This window comes from Alosa sapidissima, chromosome 5, assembly GCF_018492685.1.
Source record: "Alosa sapidissima isolate fAloSap1 chromosome 5, fAloSap1.pri, whole genome shotgun sequence".
In the NCBI taxonomy this organism is placed as follows: domain Eukaryota; kingdom Metazoa; phylum Chordata; class Actinopteri; order Clupeiformes; family Clupeidae; genus Alosa; species Alosa sapidissima.
The window spans coordinates 30,149,961-30,170,021 of NC_055961.1; the positions used below are offsets into that span (position 1 = coordinate 30,149,961).

Genomic DNA, 20,061 nt, shown 5'->3' on the forward strand with positions numbered 1-20,061 from the left:
ATATGGTGTGAACACACAGTTAAGGCCCCTATACACATAGAAGCGACAACGGCACTGGCACAGCACTCTGAACCCATACTTTCAATGGCTTGCATGGCACAAGAACGGTTTGCCGCTGCACTGAGCCAAGTGTCATTTTGCTGCTCTTGCACTGAATGTAAGTGTAGCATCAATATGAGGTAATACTGGTAAGTGATTAGTAAAAGGCCATTATTTCTCATCCATGTCTTCACCTTCATAGCATCTAGCATCCTTCCTTGAGTCCTTCCTGTTTTTGTGGGAGGGGCTAAGACGTAGCGAAGGAAGGGAGGGGGGGAGGAATGGCAAATAATGGACACACAAGTACCCACACTCATCCAAATTGCCCAGGAGTTGAAAGAAGGCAGTTAGCATTAGCTAGCTTGATAACGGTGGGATTTTCTGCACCGTATCACCTAATGAAAGTATTTGCACCTAAACAACCTAAACAGATGAACATCATCTAAGAGACGTGTTTGAAAGTAGCTGAAAATGTCAACAGATATTCTCAGGTATGGACAATATTTTACCTAATGTTAGCCAGCTAGCTAACTTGCTAAACCTAGCTACCTCTCTGTCTGGATAGTTTATGATGTCAAGCTTTTTCAGGTCTTCGTTAAATTAAGTTCAGCCTCTAACGATTTGGTTTATTTGTGCAATGTCAGACACTTGGTTAAGATTTTTGGAGTGTGGTAGCCAGCTCTGGCTCTATTGAGAATCTGAAGACTATCAATAGCCGTCTTGCTACTTATCGATGCTAACGGTAGCTCTCCTAGGTAGCTAAATAAAGAGGCAAGTTAACCGTTACTACATTACTGGAACGTATAGGTTTTCATATTTTAATAAGATAAGTTACCTGGTAGTGCTCATTTGGAGACATACAGAGACCACATTAGCATTAGAGATTTGGGTATTGTTATATTGCGACTGTCATCAGCTCAGTCATGGGTAATTTGAGCCATGCTATTTCAGTTAGACAACTACAGTAAGCTTACTATCGTAACTTCAAACCAGACTATTCCAACATCATGGTCAATTTAAAATTGTTGCTAGAGATCAACTTGATCCCTTGGTGTTCTGGTATTTTCCATATGGAATTGTTAGGAAATAACGAAATTAATGGGGGGATATTGAACAGCACGATCGCAGTAGGACACTTCACGAGTAAAGCATTCTGTATTCTTTGGACGTAGGCCTACATTTCGCCTGATCGATTCATTACAGCATCATCCTATTTAATGCCAAGATGAAGTTCAGTGGTCCTGTTACACAGATAATTAAACATGATATTAGGACCAAGCATTATTCCGAATAGCATCACGACAAACTACGTGGTGCTTTAAAATAGTTTTGTGTGCCTTTGTACTGAAACAACATTGAATGAAAGGTTATTTGCTATCTCAAATCAGGTCACAGCTGTTCGATTCTGATGATGCTGTAACGAAATAATTCTCCCACAATCTGGTCTAGGCTCTTGTTAGGTGGACATTTTGTCGGTTTGCTGCCATTTCATATAGCTCGCTCAATATCCTATCAGATAACCTAGTATAAATTCCATAGATTTGAGTAGATTCTGACCTTTTCAACAGTACTACTATTTGTTCTGGTATGTGAAGAGTCTTCAGTTTCACCCACAGGATTTTGTGGATAGTAGGCCAAGCATGCCAACGTGTAGGCTACAGCCATTTATAGTGTGCATGTTTCCCCTCTATGCCTTAAAGGGAAAGTCCAGGTCTATAAATCATGGAATTATTTTTGGATGATAACTAGTGTAAATTTGTGCAATGAAAATGCTTTTGTTGTGGAGGTGAAGGATTAATAACAGGCAAAAACTATCTCCAAAGAGCTATATCTACTGACAAGGTAATGTTTAATTTTTTACGATTCTCACGAGATTTGTCGGGCCACCGTTCTTGAAGTAACGTGGCTGGTTTTCTAGGTAGAGACTTGCTTTTTATTGATCAAAATTCAACATACAAAAACTCATAAGGACATAACAAAGCTTATTACTTGCTACATCTATGCTGTGCTAGATTAACGATTTGCCTATTAAAAGTTTGTCTACCATCAAATTGCCTTCGTAAAGGTGGAAATATTGCACAGTGTACCTTTAACTAGGCTAAAAAAAACTTTACACCTCTACTAAAGGTTCTCTGCAGTCAAACGAAAGTATTTTTACCTTTGTAAGTGTAGAAAGTCAATTACTGAGCTCTTCTTTTTTTGAGGTTGATTACTGAACTCTCCTATAGTCGCTGCCTGATGTGATGCGAGTCAAACGTAGATAGAGTTGCCCGTGCGCAGCACATCATATAGCTTGTGCCGCATTCAGTAATCGACTTTCTCTACACAAAATGGTGGCAACCGGAAGAAGAGCAAGGTGCACTGACATAAAAGATTGTTAAGGCGGAGCTCCGCCTTAACAATCTTTGCTGACATTACAAGTAGGCTACTTAAGTTTTTCTGCGGAGACCCTCTCCATAGACCTCTCCGTCCTCCGTCCCCGCCTCCGAAACAGCCGTGTCCACCCAACTTCCAGGCATCGAATGTCTATGGGAAATAACATGCCGTTTCGAAATATCATACTGTCAAACATCTGTAGGTAGTGAAGTAGAAAAAAAATGGTGGGCCGATTGGCCTACACACTTCTGCCATCTAGTTTCTACTGGATTTTTGATTGTCAATCAATAATAGTGAGTGTCAATCACTTAATAGTGAACCATCAAATACCTCCCAGATGATTTCAGTTCCCATCAGTCCCAACGTTTAGCAATATAATCAAACAGTCAAAAAGTAAATTAAATCCCAAACGGAACATCTTCTGTTTTTGATAGCCTACCAGTATGCTTCTCCAAACGAAACGCATGTCTCACAATAAAACACACGTAAGAAATAAAGGCCTGCCTCAAATACAAGCCTGCCCCAAATCAAGGCCTGTGCTTTGCACAGCCTAAGTAAATAAAAGACCCTGGCCATAATTTTAGGATGTATGATGGTCTATGTCCTAAACATTTCTCACCCGTTATCCAGACATGCATGAAATAATTTGAAAACAAAACTCACCCATAGGTTATTTTGAGAATGATTACTTTCTCTTCAGCATTATCATAACCGTTAAAACGAGGCAGATAAGGCGAGGCATTGCAACAGTGTTTACAGGGACACTATAAGGTCGGCTGCTAGTGTTGCGTGGGTCAACCCGTTACCCGCTGACACCCAGGTCGAGCGGGTGCGGGTAAGCTTGATTGGAAAATATCGCGGGTGCGGGCGGCGGGTCAAAAATTGACAAAGCACTTCTTTTCACTTTGGTTCTCACTTAGTTATTAATAATGTAGGCTACAGAACATAAAGTGCAACAAACCTTCTTGCAATCTCGCTTAACTGCATAAAACAGGTTACGATATGATGATTAGTCTACAAGACCTTCCATCTTCTCTTCCCCTCTCCCTCTCACACAGGCGCGTGACAGAGGGTGCGCTGCAACCTGCCGTTGCTAGATTCAGATTCAATTAATCCAACATGCTAGCGAGCCAAGCCTAGAGCAACAACTCTTTGTTGAAGCATATAGCCTACAGTGCAAATTCTTCTTGTTTCAGTGTTTAGTTAATAAGAAAGCATTGTCTCTACCTCAATATGAACTACAAAGAATAGCCTAGGCTATAGACCCTTTCAACAATAAAAACAAAAACAATGCTTGAACGTTCTATTTGGGTCCCAATCTACTTCCTCTGCATTAAGATAACATATGGAATGTTAAAAAGGAAGTCTTATGGGGCCAACTATGATGCTGATAATGGAACTCTTGAAAGGGTCTATAGGCACATTGTTGTTTTTTTTGTCGTGTCGGGTTCGGGTCGACTCTCCTGACGGGTCGGGTGGGTGCAGATGTTAAAAAACCTTAACCCGTGCAACACTATTGGCTGCAAAGATTATGCAGACTGGTACGATTGACTGACACATGTGCGCATGTGTGCCTCAACATCGCCCAAAATGCTTGATTGCATTGCATTCTCCACATTTCTAGCTAAATTTTCCTGTACAACATCAGTATTTTTGTTTAGGGAATCTTTTGTAAATTGCTTTACAATTACCGTCAGGCCTCGTTGAATGCCTTCGTCTCGCCTCAGCTTACGGCCATTCAGTCCTTCGTCACATTATTTTAAAACGCGCATCTTTTTCTCTCTAGTTCTCTTGCAGGTAGCCTCCCGAGCATTTGCTCTGCTGCCGGCTTGTGCCTCGACATCGTCCAAAGTGCTTGATTGCATTCTCCACATTTCTAGCTAACCACATTTCTAGCATGTACCACATCAGCATTTTTGTTCAGTTAATCTTTTGTAAATTGCTTTACAATTACTGTCGGGCCCTACTCGGCCGCCTTCGTTATTGCCCAGCTCGCCTCAGCTTGCCATTCACTCCTTCGTCTTCATTAACATTCCCGGTAGAATTCTCAATCTTTTTGGCCTCTGTGTCCAGTTACATAGTCTGTCTGTTCTTGGTTTTTGTAAAATAAATTTCTAAATAAATGTGACTTATAGTCTGGTGCGACTTATATGTTTTTTTTCCTCTTCATGATGCATTTTTTGACTGATGCGACTTATAGTCCGGAAAATACGGTATGTGTTGGAGAATAATATAAAATCCATTGCAAGGTGCCATATGTAGTTTTTTCCCCCTACAGATATCCACTAAGTTAGCATGCAAATCAGCTAGCACAGGGCCGGCACTCTTGTATTACCACTTTGTATTCAGTGCAATGGTACAATGCTAGTCAATATAATAGTGGAGTGTGACTCGATTCCTACAGAATTACAGGAAGGCTACACCGGGCGCGTAACTGAAGCGGTCTGTTCGCGCAAGCGTCTGCTACATCAATTAGCTTCCACTATAATCATGCATACATCAAGAAAAATTACACCAGTCTTCTTTTTTTTTTTTAGTATATTTTTTTTTGTCTTTATTGGGACAGGACAGTGAAGAGTGACAGGAAGTAAGTGGGAGAGAGAGATGGGGTGGGAATCGGGAAATGACCGCAGGTCGGATTCCAACCTGGGTCCCCGTTGGCATTTGGACCCATACATGGTACGGGCACTGTAGCCTGCTGCACCACAGCGCCCCCCATTACACCAGTCTTCTAAAACTATTTTTATCAGTGTTTCCCATACATTGACTTATTTGTGGTGGCCCACCACAATATCAACATTGACCACCAAACAGTGATTTTCCAGGTTGTACTAAATTGTGCTAAAATCTGGGTAGCATCATAACCACGCTGTGCTAATTTGTTAAAAACTGTTGCATTCAAGTTAATTCTGCAAACCATTCACCACGAATGGAATTCAATTCTCTGGGAAACACTGTCTATGTTCTGTGAACAGAATGCTTCAGTTGCGTACCCGGTGTAGCCTGGGTGTTACACAATAGCTCCTTTTAATGACCTTCAAAGACCATGAAATAGATGTGATTTTGATGTGACATGAAAACGACTGTGTTTTACAGCCCAGAGCCTAGATATGGAAAATTGAACGTGCTGGTCACAAAACTTCAGGAGTTTCTGTCTCATGTGGCTGATGAACAAGATGAAGATGTGCCATTACCACAACATCTGAATGGTAAGGTTCACCCTGTTATGCTATGAGAACACTTACACCTCATGTATGGCACTGACCTTTCAAAATGATGATTGTAAAAGCAGCAGCAAAAAATCTATCAAAAAAACACGCATAAACCTTACAAACACCACCACGCTCTGAAGTGCCTTTTGTAAAAAAAAGGCTGCGTCTCTGCCTTGATGCAGAAACTGAGATCTCTTTCTCTGAAGATGACATGAAATAAAGCTTGAAGCTAAAGCCTGACGGGTTGGGTGCTCATTAAAGGCCAATTCTGGTATTTAGCACTTGGAGTCCCTTTTCTGGTTTGTTTTTAGGTGAACTAGAGTGATTGACACCGAACTTTTGACGATGGGTCCTGTCTCGACTTTTCTGACTCGTTTTGAATCGCCTTTGACTACTTCAGAGTGGCTGCCTATGGGCATGCACAAACATGTCCTTAAAACAACCCTTAACGTTCGTTTTCAAAACTGTGCAACTCACCGAGTGGTTAGTGGTGTTCGTTGATGTTCCAAAACAAGTAGCATAGCGAAATACAGTTTCTGTCGTGTTTTATTTGGCATTTTGTAAAATCTTATTGATTTATGTTAGAAGACTCATTGCATGTTGATATTACTGCGCCACCGGAAACGGAAACAGGGGCTGTTTACATTTAGTTGTAGTCTTTCCGCGAGACCTTCTTTTACTGTCTATGCTTCAGGCTCAAATATTGAGCGGAAGTTTATACGCGGTTGTGAGGTATCTGAAAAAATAGTTCCACAATAGCAAATAACACAGCTGGAAATCATAAATCATACAATACATTTTTAATAATCAACAAACACCACTAACCACTTAGAGAGTTGCACAGTTTTGAAAATGAGGGTTGTTTTAAGGACATGTTTGTGCATGCCCATAGGCAGCCACTCTGAAGCAGTAAAGGTGATTCAAAACGAGTCAGAAAAGTTGAGACAGGACCAATAGTCAACATTTCGGTGTCCACCACTCTAGTTCATCCCAAACAAACCAGAAAAGAGACTCTGGGCCAGATGTACGTACATTTGTGAACGTAGCGTTATCAGCGCCATGGACACACCGCAGATTGCGAGCGCTGTCAGTGAAAGTAAGACATGCGAAAGGCCAACGAAAGTTAAGGTTGCTTTTGGTAGTACAAATACTTTCACCACAAAAACTGGTGTTCTAAATAGCGATTCTGTTGTCTTTGAAAAGTTCTCTTATTGACGCATTGAACTGCAATGTGGATTAACACCTGCTTTTACAAGGCGGAAGTATTTAGGCGCAGAATAGACGTGCGCTTTCAGGAGCAGTCTTTGTACATACCGCGGAATACATAACTAGACGCTCTTTACTCTTCCCCTCCCATCTTTTTACGCTAAACTCCCACTTTCCCCTGGATCCTCCCATGAATGCATATGCATGACATGACAATCGCAATCTGCCACTTTCAGCTCCCGCGACAGGCAGTTTGCGCTTTTACATCATTGCGGCCTGTTTGTACATACCTCGCAATGATTTTACACGCACATTGCGAAACAAATACGCCTGAAATGGGCGCAAAAGCGTTAGTACATCTGGCCCTCAAAGTGCTAAATACCGGAATTATCCTTTAAGAGATCACTTACCTTTCGCTCCCAATGCTCTGTGATTCTCTCTTGAGACGCTCAATCAAGCATTGTAATTTTTTGTTAGGTCTTTTTTTGTTGTTGTTGGTAGTGGTGAAAATCCAAACAGAAAACACAGGCAAAAGATGGCAATCCATGTTTGCCCAACTCATACAGAAATACAAATAAGAGAGACAGCAGGCCTCTACTCCAGTGAGGCTACAGATATGGCCTAAATTGACCTAATTATGAGCCAAGGCTGCAGGACAGGTGTGGTTTTACCCATTAGCCACAGGTAGTGGCTTAATCAGTGCTTCCCCTACCATGTGACCTGCTCCAACTAATTCAGTGTCTCAGCCTTGAATTTACAAAAATAACACATGGAAAATCAGGACGAAAAAGTTTCAGTATGGACTAGGGGGTTTAAAAGACAGTTTAGAGAAAGACAAGATATCAATGATCTTTCTTTCACCCATATTTAAGGTTTGGTGGCTGCCAATTCCATAGTGTCCCAGGAAACTGACCAAACTTTAAAGGAGGAGACGCTGGTATGTACCATTTAACCTGCTTTTCTTAGGGATTTACAAATAATATAAGCACATTTATAAGCATTAATATTCAAAGCTCTATTGTAATGTATGTGTTATGGAATACCAGATGAAAGCATGTGTATTTAGTTCTTTCATATCGCTACTGATAAGTGTTACAGTCCAGATATTGTTTTGAACTTTTATTTCAGAGCATTATGCTGTTGGATTTACTCTTTTTTTTTTTTTTTTTTTTTTAAATAATTGATTAAACATTAGAGCCGTGGCTTCTCAAATAAAAAACAAATTAAGTGCAATTGAATATCTTTACTCCAGAAGATCTTTTAGATAGATTATTTGTTGTATTCTACAGCCCAGTTGCTCTAATGAGACGAAGCAACTTCATGAGACCAGACAGCCTCCCAATGCTCGTTCCAGGAGGTGAGCTACTCTTTTGATAGATGAACTAGAAGACATATACTTGAATATGAATAATGTTTATGCATTGTATGCAAGAGTTAAGTAATTACTGATCTATGGTCATTTATTGTGGGTCTCTAACAGGCTGTCAGAACAGGGGCATTTTTACAAATTACAAATTGCATAATTCACCAGCATGTGCAAGAAAACATTCCTATGAATTCTGTGCATATTGTTTATATTTTACATGTTATTGTACTTCCAGTCCCTGGAATGTAGACAAAAGCCTCAAAAGCAGCAAACATAAAATCAAGATTCATAGACTGTATAGGAACATTGGGGAGAAAAATCTTTAATGAGAATTACAATACTGTTAATGATAAAGTCAAGCATATCTAGCAACCAGAATTGTTACATTCTTGTGATCTGTACTCAGTGGCGCTGAAATTCCTTCAACCTTTTTTTTCTCTCTGGTTTAGGTTTTGGTTAGCTACTACTAGCACAGACTTCTCAACTCTTTCACTCACTATCACATCCTCAAGCAACTAATTGAGCTATATTGCTACCTCTGTTGTAGTTAAAGAATGCCACACCTTTGAAATACTCCATTGGTGGAGTTGTAAGCCCAGTTGATCGGGCAGTTCTTACAGCGACAGTGGAAGATATTTCACTACAAAACACGCTTTCAAATCGTCAGAGCTCATAATTTGATTGCATGTCTAGCATGTTATTTAGAATTTTTAGTCGTCACAGTACATAAAAATTCTCAGTCATCTTCAACACCAAAAGCTAGAACATCTTGGGACATGTTAAGACATATCTTATGTTAACAGGAAAAATGTCCTCTTCTTTGCTAACTTGCTGAGTTAAAATTGTCAGCTTTGGATAGTTTCAGGACGTAAGATATAATATATGGTTACTCTGTGAAGGTGTCCTTACATGCTGTTGTATTTCTCTGCACAGATTCAAACATGAATCGACTTTGGTGAGCAAGCAGCCCTATGCTGCCTAGCACTACTAAGGCTATCACTGCTACTGCTAAGTTCTAATGGAAATTGACATCTGAATATAGGAAGCCCTTGATAGTGGTCAGACACACTGGTCAGGACGAGTCGGACTGTTCCTCGGACAATAGAAGCATCGCATCCAACGACTCCAGTGATCTAAACCTCGACTTTCTCCCAAAAGGTTTGGCACTTCTCTTACACTGCTTGTTGGAAGTTTGATCACCTATAGCAAATAATGTTCTATGGCAGTGTCATGCATTTCAGTTCAACCTTGCAAATCTTCTTAGGGACGGTTGTGGTGAGACCGCAGCCTGTGGAGGACGATGGGGATGAGTTCAGAGGTCCAGAATTCGGCAGCAAAACACGAAGTAAACAGAATAGATTGATCAAACAAAGTGAGTTTTTGTCTAAAACATAACCACAAGCAAATAAACAGGCAAAAAATAAACAAGGGCCTTAACGTATGCATTTGTTTAGACTTTGATTACCAGGTAGTAAGCTGTACGGCTTGTGGACAGCAGGTCAATCACTTCCAGAAGGACTCTGTCTACAGACATCCAGCCCTCAAAGTGCTCATCTGCAAGGTAATTTGCGTAGTGACATACAAGAGATGTGCAGAGAAAAAGTGAATAATTGTGAAGTTAGCAAGAATGATGTATGGTTGTCTCGTTCCAGTCTTGTTTCAGATACTACATGAGCGACGACATCAGCAAGGATGCCGATGGGACTGATGCCCAATGCAGGTACATAAGGTCACTTAATGTGCTGGTGAACACGATTGCTTATGTTTCCTAAAACTTTGCATGTAACACATATGCCCCTGTTTGTTTAGATGGTGCGCAGAGGGAGGTAATCTGATTTGTTGTGACTACTGCACCAACGCCTTCTGTAAAAAGTGTGTGTTGCGCAACTTTGGACGTAAAGAGCTGTCCGTCATCATGGACGCTGATAAGAAATGGCACTGTTATGTGTGTTGCCCTGAGCCTCTTGTGAAGCTGGTCATGGCTTGTGACGCTACCCTTCAGAATCTGCACAATTGTGGTACAAGAAGGGGGCGCCTGGACCCGCAGAGAGGGAAAATTTTGGATCAAAAGGGTCAGCATCACCAGACTCAAGATGGTCAGTCCTTCTCTCTCTCCTCTGGCCTTTTGCAAAGGACTCAGCGCCTGATTGAGATGACCATGGCACTCAACCAGTCATTTGTGCAGTTTATGGAAGGCTGCGAGGAGGACAGCAGTGACGAAGAGGAAGACAGAACCCTTAAACTGAGGGACTACTCCAATGTTCCCATAGACCTACAGAACGCCTATGATGCCTTGCAACAGGCGGTAGAAATGGAGCTTCGTAGAAGTGGACAGGACGACCTGAGGACGCTGTACCCTTCCAACGAGCAAGAGCAGCCTGCATCCAAGGTCAAGGATGGTCAAACGTCTGCTATGGGAGATGACCAAGAGAATGAAAGAGACATTCAACCAATGGACGAGGAGAGCAGGTGCTCGCTATGGGTACAGCAGACGCCTCCCCAGTCATCATCTACTGACGCTAGCATGGAGGGAAGTGGCATGTTTGAGTCGGACAAGAGCTCATCCCCTGACCTTGAAATGACCAGCATGAAGAAGAGCATGCCTCAAGGCCAGTCCTCCTCTCCTTCTTACTCCTCATCCTCCTCCTCTTCCACACTGACCCCGCGAGTGAAGCCAAGGCCGAGGGGAAGGGGACGCCCCCGTAAACACCCCCCCAAATTACAGAGACCAGTGGAGCCCTCATCTCACAGCTCTTCGAGTGAGACAGGGGGGTGTGCCTCCGAGAGCGGCTGCGACAGTGATTTCAAAGACCAGCAGACCACAACCAAAGGGGTTTCCTCACTGACTAGTGAGTTCCGATTGCACTTAAGATTTTCAGCCTTTGTCACAATGAACCAGTAAAGCAGTGTTGTGATACTGCTGTTCCTAACTGTGTCTTCAGGTTTAGTGAAAAGTAATTCAACTCCGATATTCCTATCATGAAAAAAAAAAAAAAAAGCAGTTAGGTATAGTGACTATCAGGAATGTGTATATACTGTATGCATATCTCTACATGGTCTGCTGACATAAAATTGAGTGTGACGAGACATTTTTTGTTGTTGCCCATAGACTTTTATCTGCAGACTGTCAACTGCACAGCTTGTGGACAGCAAATGAATCACTTTCAGTGGGATGCCATGTACAGACACCCAGCGCTCGGAGTGCTTATCTGCAAGGTAAGTTGTTTGGGTGTGTAAAACAGGAAAACAACGAAAGATCTAGGCAAAACATGAACTGGCTCAATACCTTTTAGCAAAAAAAAAAAAACGGTAATGATGAATGGGTGTCTTTTATTTTAGTCTTGTTACAGTTACTACATGAGCGATGACATCAGCAAGGATGTGGATGGGACAGATGAACAGTGCAGGTATGGTAAAACGCTTAAGACTTAAAACTGTTATAATGCACTGTTGATATTTCACATATATTCATATATTTATGTCACTATACGTCACTTATGTTGTGCAAACTACATGATGATCTCAAGATATTAGAAATAGTTTTAGTTGAAACCTGGCTATAGAGCTATATATTTTAACAGCTATGTCCAGCAGTGCCACTGCTAGCTCTCTATAGATAGTAGTCTGGAGATGCTCCGCTACAAATCCTTGAAGCTTGACCAATGTTGAGTGCAAATCCTTACCTGTAAGCTAACCATAAGATTGTAAGCTTATATTTTCGAATAAGTGTTTGGTTTACTTAAACACAATCTCCTTTTCTGTGCTTATGTCTAGGTGGTGTGCTGAAGGGGGGAACCTTATTTGCTGCGACTACTGCACAAATGCCTTCTGTAAAAAGTGTATTTTACGCAACTTTGGACGTAAAGCGCTGTCAGCCATCTTGTATGCAGGCAAAAAATGGCATTGCTACGTCTGCAACCCGGAGGCATTAGTGGGCCCGGTCCTGGCTTGTGACGCTACCTTAGAGAGCCTTCATAACTATGGCACTAAAAGGGCTCGTCTGGACCCTCAAAGAACCGACATTTTTGTCCAGAAGGGTCCATTTGGCCATACTCAGGATTTCTTTGTCTCCGTTCACCTCTCTGAGAGGAACCAGCGTCTCGTTGAGATGACCACGGCACTTAATGAGTCCTATATGCAATTCATGCAGAGCTTCCAAGAGGTCAACTTTGATGACGAGGAGGAGAGGACAATGAAACTCAAAGCATACTTTCATATTCTCGTAGACCTTAAGAAGGCCCATGATGCCTTAAAGAGCACTGTGGAAGCAGAAATCCAGAGATGCCCGCTTAAAGGCCCATAAACCACACTTACTATGCCCAAAAAGAATAGGATGGAACAAATTCAACTGACGTGAAACAAATGGAATTGAACATGTATCTGTTATAAGTATAGGCTGACCAATTTGTGGAGAGCTAGAACTGAGAGCTTCTTTTTTGGATGACCTTTTCCATTTCATTCCATTGACCCTGAAAAAAGATAGCCTCTCATAGTCTGTTGAAATATTATGGGATAGTCCTATTATAACTCCGTTGCCTCTAGTTTGTGTATGGAAACGGCAAGTGAAAATGGCAGACACAGTCAATATAGTTGTAGCATTGAAAAACTTAAATGACCAAAGCCAGCTATGCAGCTCCATAAAAAGTGGCCGACGCCAAATCCTAATAACATTTTCACTCAGAAATCACTTGTATATCACAATTCGAACAGTCTAAAATGCATTCTAAAAAAATCTCTGATCAAAATGAATGGTGGCTATAGCAACATAATGATATACTTGAGAGCTCTGTGAGGAAATGGGACCTCTATAGAATAAACAGTATAAGGTTGCCAGGGATTAAGGGTTACATGTACAGAAGAAAAAAATCTTCACCATCCTTTATTCTCAACCTTTACTGTTGCACCGTAAGTCACATACAGGTCATAAAAGCACAGCATTGCAATGTATTATGAATGGTTTAATTCAGTCCCTTGGATGAACATTACTGTGCCATTTTTTCATATTTATTAAGTCAAGCTTACTGGGCAGTTTCAAGCCCTTTGTTCCATGTTTCTGTTGCCAAACTAGAGCCCCAAAGTGTTTGAGGTACAAGTATTCATTTGAGTACTAACTCCTGGTTGACGCTTAGGACTGTGTTCAGAGTTCGGGGTGAATTGTTGTTTATTATCCCTCACAATGCTTGCGGTCACTTTGTCCTAAACTTGTTTTTGTTGTCTCTCAATGTGTTAAATTAATTCTAACTTATTTTGGAATGAATACCCTAAATATTCATATTTAATGTAAATTTCATGTAATCATGGAACTCCAGGTCTCTGCTGCAGATTTGGCTAATATCAGTGAACCTGCGGGTGGCCATAAAATGTTTTGTTATGTCCTCTGAAATGTTTCTTTCCCATTGTGGCTTTTGTTGTGGAACCATCTGTGTGAACCTTGAAAGTTTCTCCTTACTTTGTTTCACCTTGCCAGTAGATCAATTTGAGAATAATCATGAGATTGATCATGATTCACCACAGAGCTCTTATAGTTGACGTTTTTGTGTGTGCAAAAAAGAAATCAAGAAGGGAGGCCCACAGCTCATGCATACTGGGATTAGCTTGCCTTAACAAAGAGGACAAGATGCACACTCAATGGCTGTATGACTCTTGATTTGAGATTTGAGATGGATTTTGATAAAGTGATAGACATTTCCACAAGCCTGAGTGGTATGGTGGCATTTTTTCCAGATTTACCAAACATACAAAGTATCTGTTTTGAAAGTTCAATAAACAACTTAGTTGGTATTGTGTGCAGTGTGGTGTTAATTGTGGCTAACACTTTGTATGGTTGTTGAGTGTGACCATAACATTTCTATTAACAGTGACCGGTTTTTTAATGATATGATTTTCATATAGATTATTTCAGAAGCGACAAACTGCGCCCATGGCTATGGGATAGCACCTGATAGCCCACCATTGCCAACTGATTTAATAAAAAAATAGGAGCCTATGCTAATGTTTTTCGCTTTCATTGAATGTTTAATTCCTTCGAGGTCGACTTTCACATTAGCCTAATTTAGTACTTAACCATGAACATTGTCGTGTTTTTTGAATGTTTAAAACGTTTCCAATATTAGGAAAGTCCTTCTAAATGTAGCCCATATTGTGGATGAAGGGTTCTGGAAACCTCTCAGGTGACATCCAACTACTCCGATTCAATCTGCCGGTAGGAGGCGGTTGTCGCACCGGATGCAGCAACACCTGTTTGCCTGTGTGGATAAAACAGAACGCCGAAAGATGCAGGTGTCAAACGTTCAGGTGTTGTCGCAGATACTATACCAAACCGTGTCTGGTTATGGCCTTACGTGCAACATTTAGACGATGTGTTTCGGTGCTGTCGTGGATCCCTGTTATAATCCTCACAATGGTGGTCGTGTGGTCATATTACGCGTATGTGGTTCAGCTCTGCCTCAGTAAGTAGTCTAGCTAATTTTGTCAAAACGTATTCTTATTTTCTCGTTTAAGAATAGCTATTTTTGTTTTATTTTTTTACAGGCTTATTTTGTGTAGGCCTATTTGTGAGGGGAAATTGGTTATTTAGAGTAGACCCAGAGAATTCAGAGGACAAGCAAACTTACTAAACCACTGTTTATTCTCTCTCTTGCAGTCACCCTGACAGGCACAGCAAGAAAGGGTACAGGGTGACTTCTGTCAACGTTTTGTGTGACTGACTTTTGCATTCCCATTTTTTGTTTTGTTATTATAACACTAATTTAAAGGCATTCATGTGTTTTAAATTCTGTCACTTCCTCCTTTTCTTTCCACCTTGGGAATATGTTCACCAGTGATACATCTCTTGATGTTCCATGTTTGTTTTGGGATGTTCTCCTGGGCATTTTGGAGGTCTGTATTCACCACCCCATCCTCACCGTCACGAGGGGTAAAACCAGCAAGCTGTTTGTTCAATGCTCTTGTGTGTTACTCATAATTGAAAATACACCTATAACAACAGTACATAAGAACCTGAATGTTTTGAGGACCGCTTTGATCGTGGCCTGCTAGAAGGTTAATTTAGCTCATACCTCATATCAAGGGTGTTACTGTGGTTTCAATATTGGGGGGATATCCATCCTCTCACATTGTCCTGTAAGACCTATTGTACATAATATCACAGTGAGTGCACAGTGAGTGTAGATGAGGCAGTGGTTAGATAACTCATACAGCAAAGTTAATGCTTCATACATACACTTCATACCTCATAGCCAATGCTGCATTTGAAAGTGAAACTAAATGTCTAACACTAGGGTTTAAATGTGTACCACTCTGTGGTGTGGTATGTGCTTGTGATGGAGAGACAGACAAATAGTTTAAGACCCCACTCTATTACACTCCTTTCTGTCCAAAGATAAAAAAAAACAAAAAAACATTGTGTTTGTCCAGTTCCAGCTCTCTCTGTCGGACAGGCAGCGCTACGCAGAGCAGGAGACTCCAGAGGCTCAGAGACGGGTTCTCCTGGAGATCTCACAGAAGCTGCCGGTGCATTCGCGCTCAGCCTCCGGAGGTGATCACTAACACTGAAGTCTTTTAAGCGCACTAGAAAAGGGTCACATCCCTTGATAATATCATTAATTCCACACTGAAGCGGTTCGATAATAGAGGTTCAGTCAAGAAGGGGCTTTGAAAGGGGACTATCATAAACTCTGTGTTGCCTGTCTTTAGGCTTTACAAAACTGAAATGGTCAGTTCTCAACTCTGAAGATATTCTAGGTTGTCTAGATACTGTGTGCGTGTGTGTGTGCCTGTGTGTTTGTGTGCATCTGTGTGCGTGTGTGTGTGGCCCTCTGAGATGAATAAAGCACTCAGGATGCTATTCTTTCCATTTTGCTAATTAAAATTTTGGTTTAAGGGCCCTATGCCTTAAAGATGAAGACCTTAGTTGGGAATATATTGATGCTTGTAATTGTCTTTTTGCGTGTGTGAGGTGAGATCTTGCTGTTACTTGTTGTCCAGTGACTTGCTAGAATTGTGTGTGTGTGTGTGTGTGTTCAGCTATCAGGTTCTGTCGTCATTGCCAGTTGATTAAACCAGACCGCTGCCACCACTGTTCAGCTTGCCAAATGTAAGAGCCCTGCTGTGTTAGTGTCAGTGTGCGGTGCACCTCCACATGCATGTGGTGTGTCTAGGCCTATTTGTGTGTATACGTGTGTGAGATTAGGGGAGTGTGAATTAGAATGCATGTCTTCCTATCTTCTCAACTCCTACTTTGCTCACATTAAGAAGTGAGTAACCAAATACTTTGTCTGTGTTTGTTGGTGTGTGTGTGTCTGTCTCTGTCTGTCTGTGTGTGTGTGGGGGAGGGGTGTGTGGAGAGTTACTGGGTGCAGGATAATTAGCCAAGGAAGTGTTTGGTCACATTTATTTGAGTGGTCAGCTGGAATGCCTCTGCTGAATTTCAGCTACAGAGGTGTCAAGTGTCCTGTGGTTAACAGGTTGCGTAGCGTGCTGTGGATGTGCATGTTTGGTTGTGTCTGATTACACCTTGTGGCCACTGCTCTGATTGTTATTCATTAATGAGATTTTATTTACTGCAGCAGGAGGTGCTCTTCATGGACCCTGTAACTGGCATGTTCACTTGAACAGTATATCCATATGTTTTTTCAACCTCTTATGTGTATGCCCACGTGATGGCATTGTGTAGTACTCAGAAAAGTTCTGTGGTACATGTTAATTACCAAAAGTGTAATACTAGACTAATGACAGTGGTCACTGTTTGCTGTCCATCTCAGGTGTGTACTTAAAATGGATCACCACTGTCCATGGTAGGTGAGTTTATAAGTCTGTGTGCTGTGTTCAACACTTAAGTCCTTCAGTTTGTATGCAGCTCTGCAGACTATAGTCCTATCAAAGTCTGTCTGTCTGTTTTTCAGGCTGAACAACTGTGTAGGATTCTCCAACTACAAGTTCTTCCTCCTCTTTCTGGCTTTCTCTCTGCTCTACTGCCTTTTTATTGTTGCCACAGTCGCGCCCTACTTCGTCAAGTTCTGGCTGGTGAGCATGGCGTGTTTGGGCTTTGTGTGTGGGTTGCGGGAAGGAGCAGTGTTTGTAAGAGTACACAAACCAAGCATCTTTTTGGATGCAGCCTTTTAGGTTGACAGGGGCTATTGGTAAATCCTTAATAAAGTTAACAAATCCATTCGGTTAAATTCAAACACCCTATTGCCACTTGTTTGAATATGCCAAGGCCTTTTTTCTTTTGACTTTCTCCGCTTGTGTTCTATGTTGGTCTCTTGTAGGGTCCGTTTTTGAACCACTCGACAGTGAAAGTGCACGTGCTCTTCCTCATGGTGGTGTCGCTGATGTTTGCCATCACACTGTCCTTTTTACTTGGCTTTCACTGCTGGCTGGTCATCAAGAACAAGACCACTGTTGGTAATAACACAGCACCTTTGACCAAGCAAAATGGATGCATAGACAGAAGCAGGAGCACCAGGAGAGGACCTTGTTAATTTAATGGAGTTTAGCTTGTCATGTCTGATGCAAATAAATGACAAATGCCAGTGCTGCTGCGTAAAATTGATTAGTTTGCAGTCACACTTGTTAGCATTAATTTCCAATTTTATGGTGATTTCAATTATGTTGAAAAAATGTTTCCAACTCTCTCTCTTATGTCAGAGTGGTTGTCAGCTCCTTTCTTTTCCTATGGACCTGACCGAAGAGCTTTTGATGTAGGCCTGAAGCCCAATGTATTGCAGGTGTTTGGATCACAAAGAAGATTTTGGCTGTTACCTGTTTTTAGCAGGTCAGTTTGTGTTGGCTGTGACTGTTACTATGTGATATCATGGCCGAACAATTAAGATTTATTTTTGTTGTTGTTGTTTTTCCATGCAGTCATGGCGATGGGCAGGTCTTCCCTCTGAGGAGGAAGCTTTTGCTCCCTTACACTCATGGCGTACAATTAAATGGATACTGGGAGGAGGCAGAGACACGTATAGGTAACGAGTTTTAATGAATAGTATATTTATAAAAGGCAGAATCAAAGTTAAACAGTAATATTATATAATGGCAGATTTTCAACAACCTTAACCATCTAAATAGAATGTTTTCAATAACCCATTGCCAGTCTTGACCGGTCTTTTATTTTAAAAGATGGACTAAATTTACTCAAAAGTTCTCAAGCTGTCTTAATGTGATCTCCAACCAAGACCCGTCATTAACTTGAGTGTGTGAGGGCTAAGAGTAGAGTTACAGACACATCTCATTTTCTTCCCTCTCTCTCACACACAAACACTCATTCCTCCTGTAAAAAGAACACACAAGCAGACAACTACAAATGTGTATAAAGTGAGTGCTGCTTAAATGTTTGTGAACCCTCAGACATGGTCAGTTGTTTTTTTACAAAACAAATTAAATAACCTTATTTAATGCACCTCCAAAGCCCAATTTGTAAAGTTGACCTTCCAAATAATAGACAGAAACAAAAGAAAGTTATATAGTTTCATTATATATTCAACAAAATCTGGTTTAGTTCACAAAAACTCAAAATGACATTTGCGAAAGTATGTGAACCCATGTAGTTAATTTCTTGTAGCGCCTCCTTTTGCAACCACTACTTCAACCAAACATCTTCTGTACCCATTAACCAGTGTCTCACATCTGGTTCTGCGGATTTTTGCCTACTCCTACTTGCAGAACTCAGCCAGTTGAGAGGTTAGAGGGTCAACTGGCATGTACTGCCCACTTCAGATCTAGCCAAAACATTTTTATTTTTACTTTGACTAGGCCAATCAAGAGTTTGAATTCTCTTTATCTTCCAGATGCTGCCATCGAGGTCAGTAACTCGAGGTGATCTGTGGGCTGGCTTTTACCCAATTTATTTTCTTTCTGGAGCATCTTGTCATACTTTTGATGGGCATCCACCTCTAGGAAATGTTGCTGTGATGTTGAATGCCCTCCATTTGCAGTGGATAAATGGAGCTGGAATCTTTTAAAGAGGGTCTTTCCCTACCCTCGTCCTTATGTTCTTGGATATCTCCTTTCCTCTTGGTATTGTTGATTCCTGTGGGTATGCCTTGGCACTACAGTGGTTTGGTAGATTTCCTCTCTATTTTAATCATAGTTGCTCAAACCCTTTCCAAAGGAAGACTGTTTTTTATTAATATAATATATGCTATAATTGATTATTTCAACACCCACATATGTTTTACATTAATCAATTATCTACATGACTTTACCAATGCAGCTGGGGCTTCACTTACTTTTGTACATACATTAATTCCATGTTTCCTTACACACCTGACAATTCATAGTTAAAAACTGGTGATGAAAAAATAAGAAAATAATGATAAAACAATAGAAAACTCCAAACTGTTCAAGGGGTTCACACTTTCAAGCAACACTGTATAACATTAACCATTTCATATTAGCCAAAGGAAAATGTATTTTAATTTAGTGTCTTAAGCCAGAGATGTTGGTGCTCTTCCAGAATGACATTAAAACATTTGTAGTTATCTAAAACCAAGTAGTTATCCATTTTAATCACAGTACATGCAGTCAACACAACAGCTTTTCCTTTCCAGTTACCTGACCTATGGGTTTGTGTGTTGTACTTTTTTTGTTTGTTTTCTCAGGGAAACATTCATCTAACGATTCCTCCGAGTGGATTTGGGACGTGCATCAGTCAGAGGTCAGACCAGATCTCCATGTGGAAGCTGAATTGTATGGCAGTACAACCTCAACCTGTACAACCTCAACCTCGTTAGTATATTGAAACATGTTCCCTCAAAACATTAGACCCATGAATGATCTAGCAGCCAAAGCAGTTACAATTTTAGGCAGACATATCATTTTAAAATACAATATTGTTTTATTACGCATTTAGGATATATA

General features: G+C 41.0%; 2 protein-coding genes across 7 annotated transcripts; both read left to right on the top strand.

Annotated features, from left to right (window-relative positions):
• The first annotated feature begins 313 nt into the window (after positions 1-313).
• LOC121710048 (transcriptional regulator ATRX-like) lies at positions 314-13,980 on the top strand. Of its 3 annotated transcripts, none has more exons than XM_042093911.1 (12): positions 314-530; positions 5,512-5,624; positions 7,706-7,770; positions 8,123-8,190; positions 9,242-9,357; positions 9,464-9,571; positions 9,654-9,760; positions 9,852-9,919; positions 10,009-11,048; positions 11,309-11,415; positions 11,539-11,606; positions 11,974-13,980. In XM_042093911.1, the coding sequence occupies exons 1-12, from the start codon at positions 511-513 to the stop codon at positions 12,500-12,502; spliced, it is 2,409 nt and encodes an 802-aa protein (XP_041949845.1). In that variant the 5' UTR covers positions 314-510; the 3' UTR covers positions 12,503-13,980. The 3 variants fall into 3 exon arrangements, with proteins under 3 accessions (XP_041949845.1, XP_041949843.1, XP_041949844.1); XM_042093909.1 differs by lacking the exon at positions 314-530 and adding an exon at positions 4,972-5,094; XM_042093910.1 differs by lacking the exon at positions 314-530 and adding an exon at positions 4,972-5,094 and having other exon boundaries at positions 9,464-9,544.
• A 324-nt stretch (positions 13,981-14,304) lies between these two features.
• Positions 14,305-20,059, top strand: LOC121710062 (palmitoyltransferase ZDHHC15A-like). 4 transcript variants are annotated; one of them, XR_006032089.1, is made up of 11 exons: positions 14,305-14,648; positions 14,843-14,869; positions 15,021-15,115; positions 15,616-15,736; positions 16,962-16,994; positions 17,103-17,223; positions 17,469-17,604; positions 17,848-17,974; positions 18,064-18,167; positions 18,990-19,233; positions 19,803-19,917. XR_006032089.1 is itself a non-coding variant. In XM_042093932.1 (11 exons), exons 1-11 carry the CDS (start codon positions 14,557-14,559, stop codon positions 19,932-19,934), a joined length of 1,002 nt encoding a protein of 333 aa, XP_041949866.1. In that variant the 5' UTR covers positions 14,314-14,556; the 3' UTR covers positions 19,935-20,059. The 4 variants fall into 4 exon arrangements, 3 of the variants coding, with proteins under 3 accessions (XP_041949866.1, XP_041949868.1, XP_041949867.1); XM_042093932.1 differs by having other exon boundaries at positions 14,314-14,648; positions 18,990-19,003; positions 19,803-20,059; XM_042093934.1 differs by having other exon boundaries at positions 14,314-14,648; positions 15,021-15,078; positions 16,962-16,998; positions 18,990-19,003; positions 19,803-20,059.
• Positions 20,060-20,061: the final 2 nt, after the last annotated feature.

Bases quoted from the DNA above. Each gene is read 5' to 3' on its own strand.
- LOC121710048 (XM_042093909.1), top strand. From the start codon at position 5,039: ATGACCGCAGGTCGGATTCCAACCTGGGTCCCCGTTGGCATTTGGACC. The intron at 5,625-7,705 runs GTAAGGTTCACC...CCCATATTTAAG, and splicing joins ATTACCACAACATCTGAATG to GTTTGGTGGCTGCCAATTCC. The intron at 11,416-11,538 runs GTAAGTTGTTTG...CTTTTATTTTAG, and splicing joins TCGGAGTGCTTATCTGCAAG to TCTTGTTACAGTTACTACAT.
- LOC121710062 (XM_042093932.1), top strand. From the start codon at position 14,557: ATGTGTTTCGGTGCTGTCGTGGATCCCTGTTATAATCCTCACAATGGT. The intron at 14,870-15,020 runs GTACAGGGTGAC...TATGTTCACCAG, and splicing joins GACAGGCACAGCAAGAAAGG to TGATACATCTCTTGATGTTC. The intron at 15,737-16,961 runs GTGATCACTAAC...TGTCCATCTCAG, and splicing joins TTCGCGCTCAGCCTCCGGAG to GTGTGTACTTAAAATGGATC.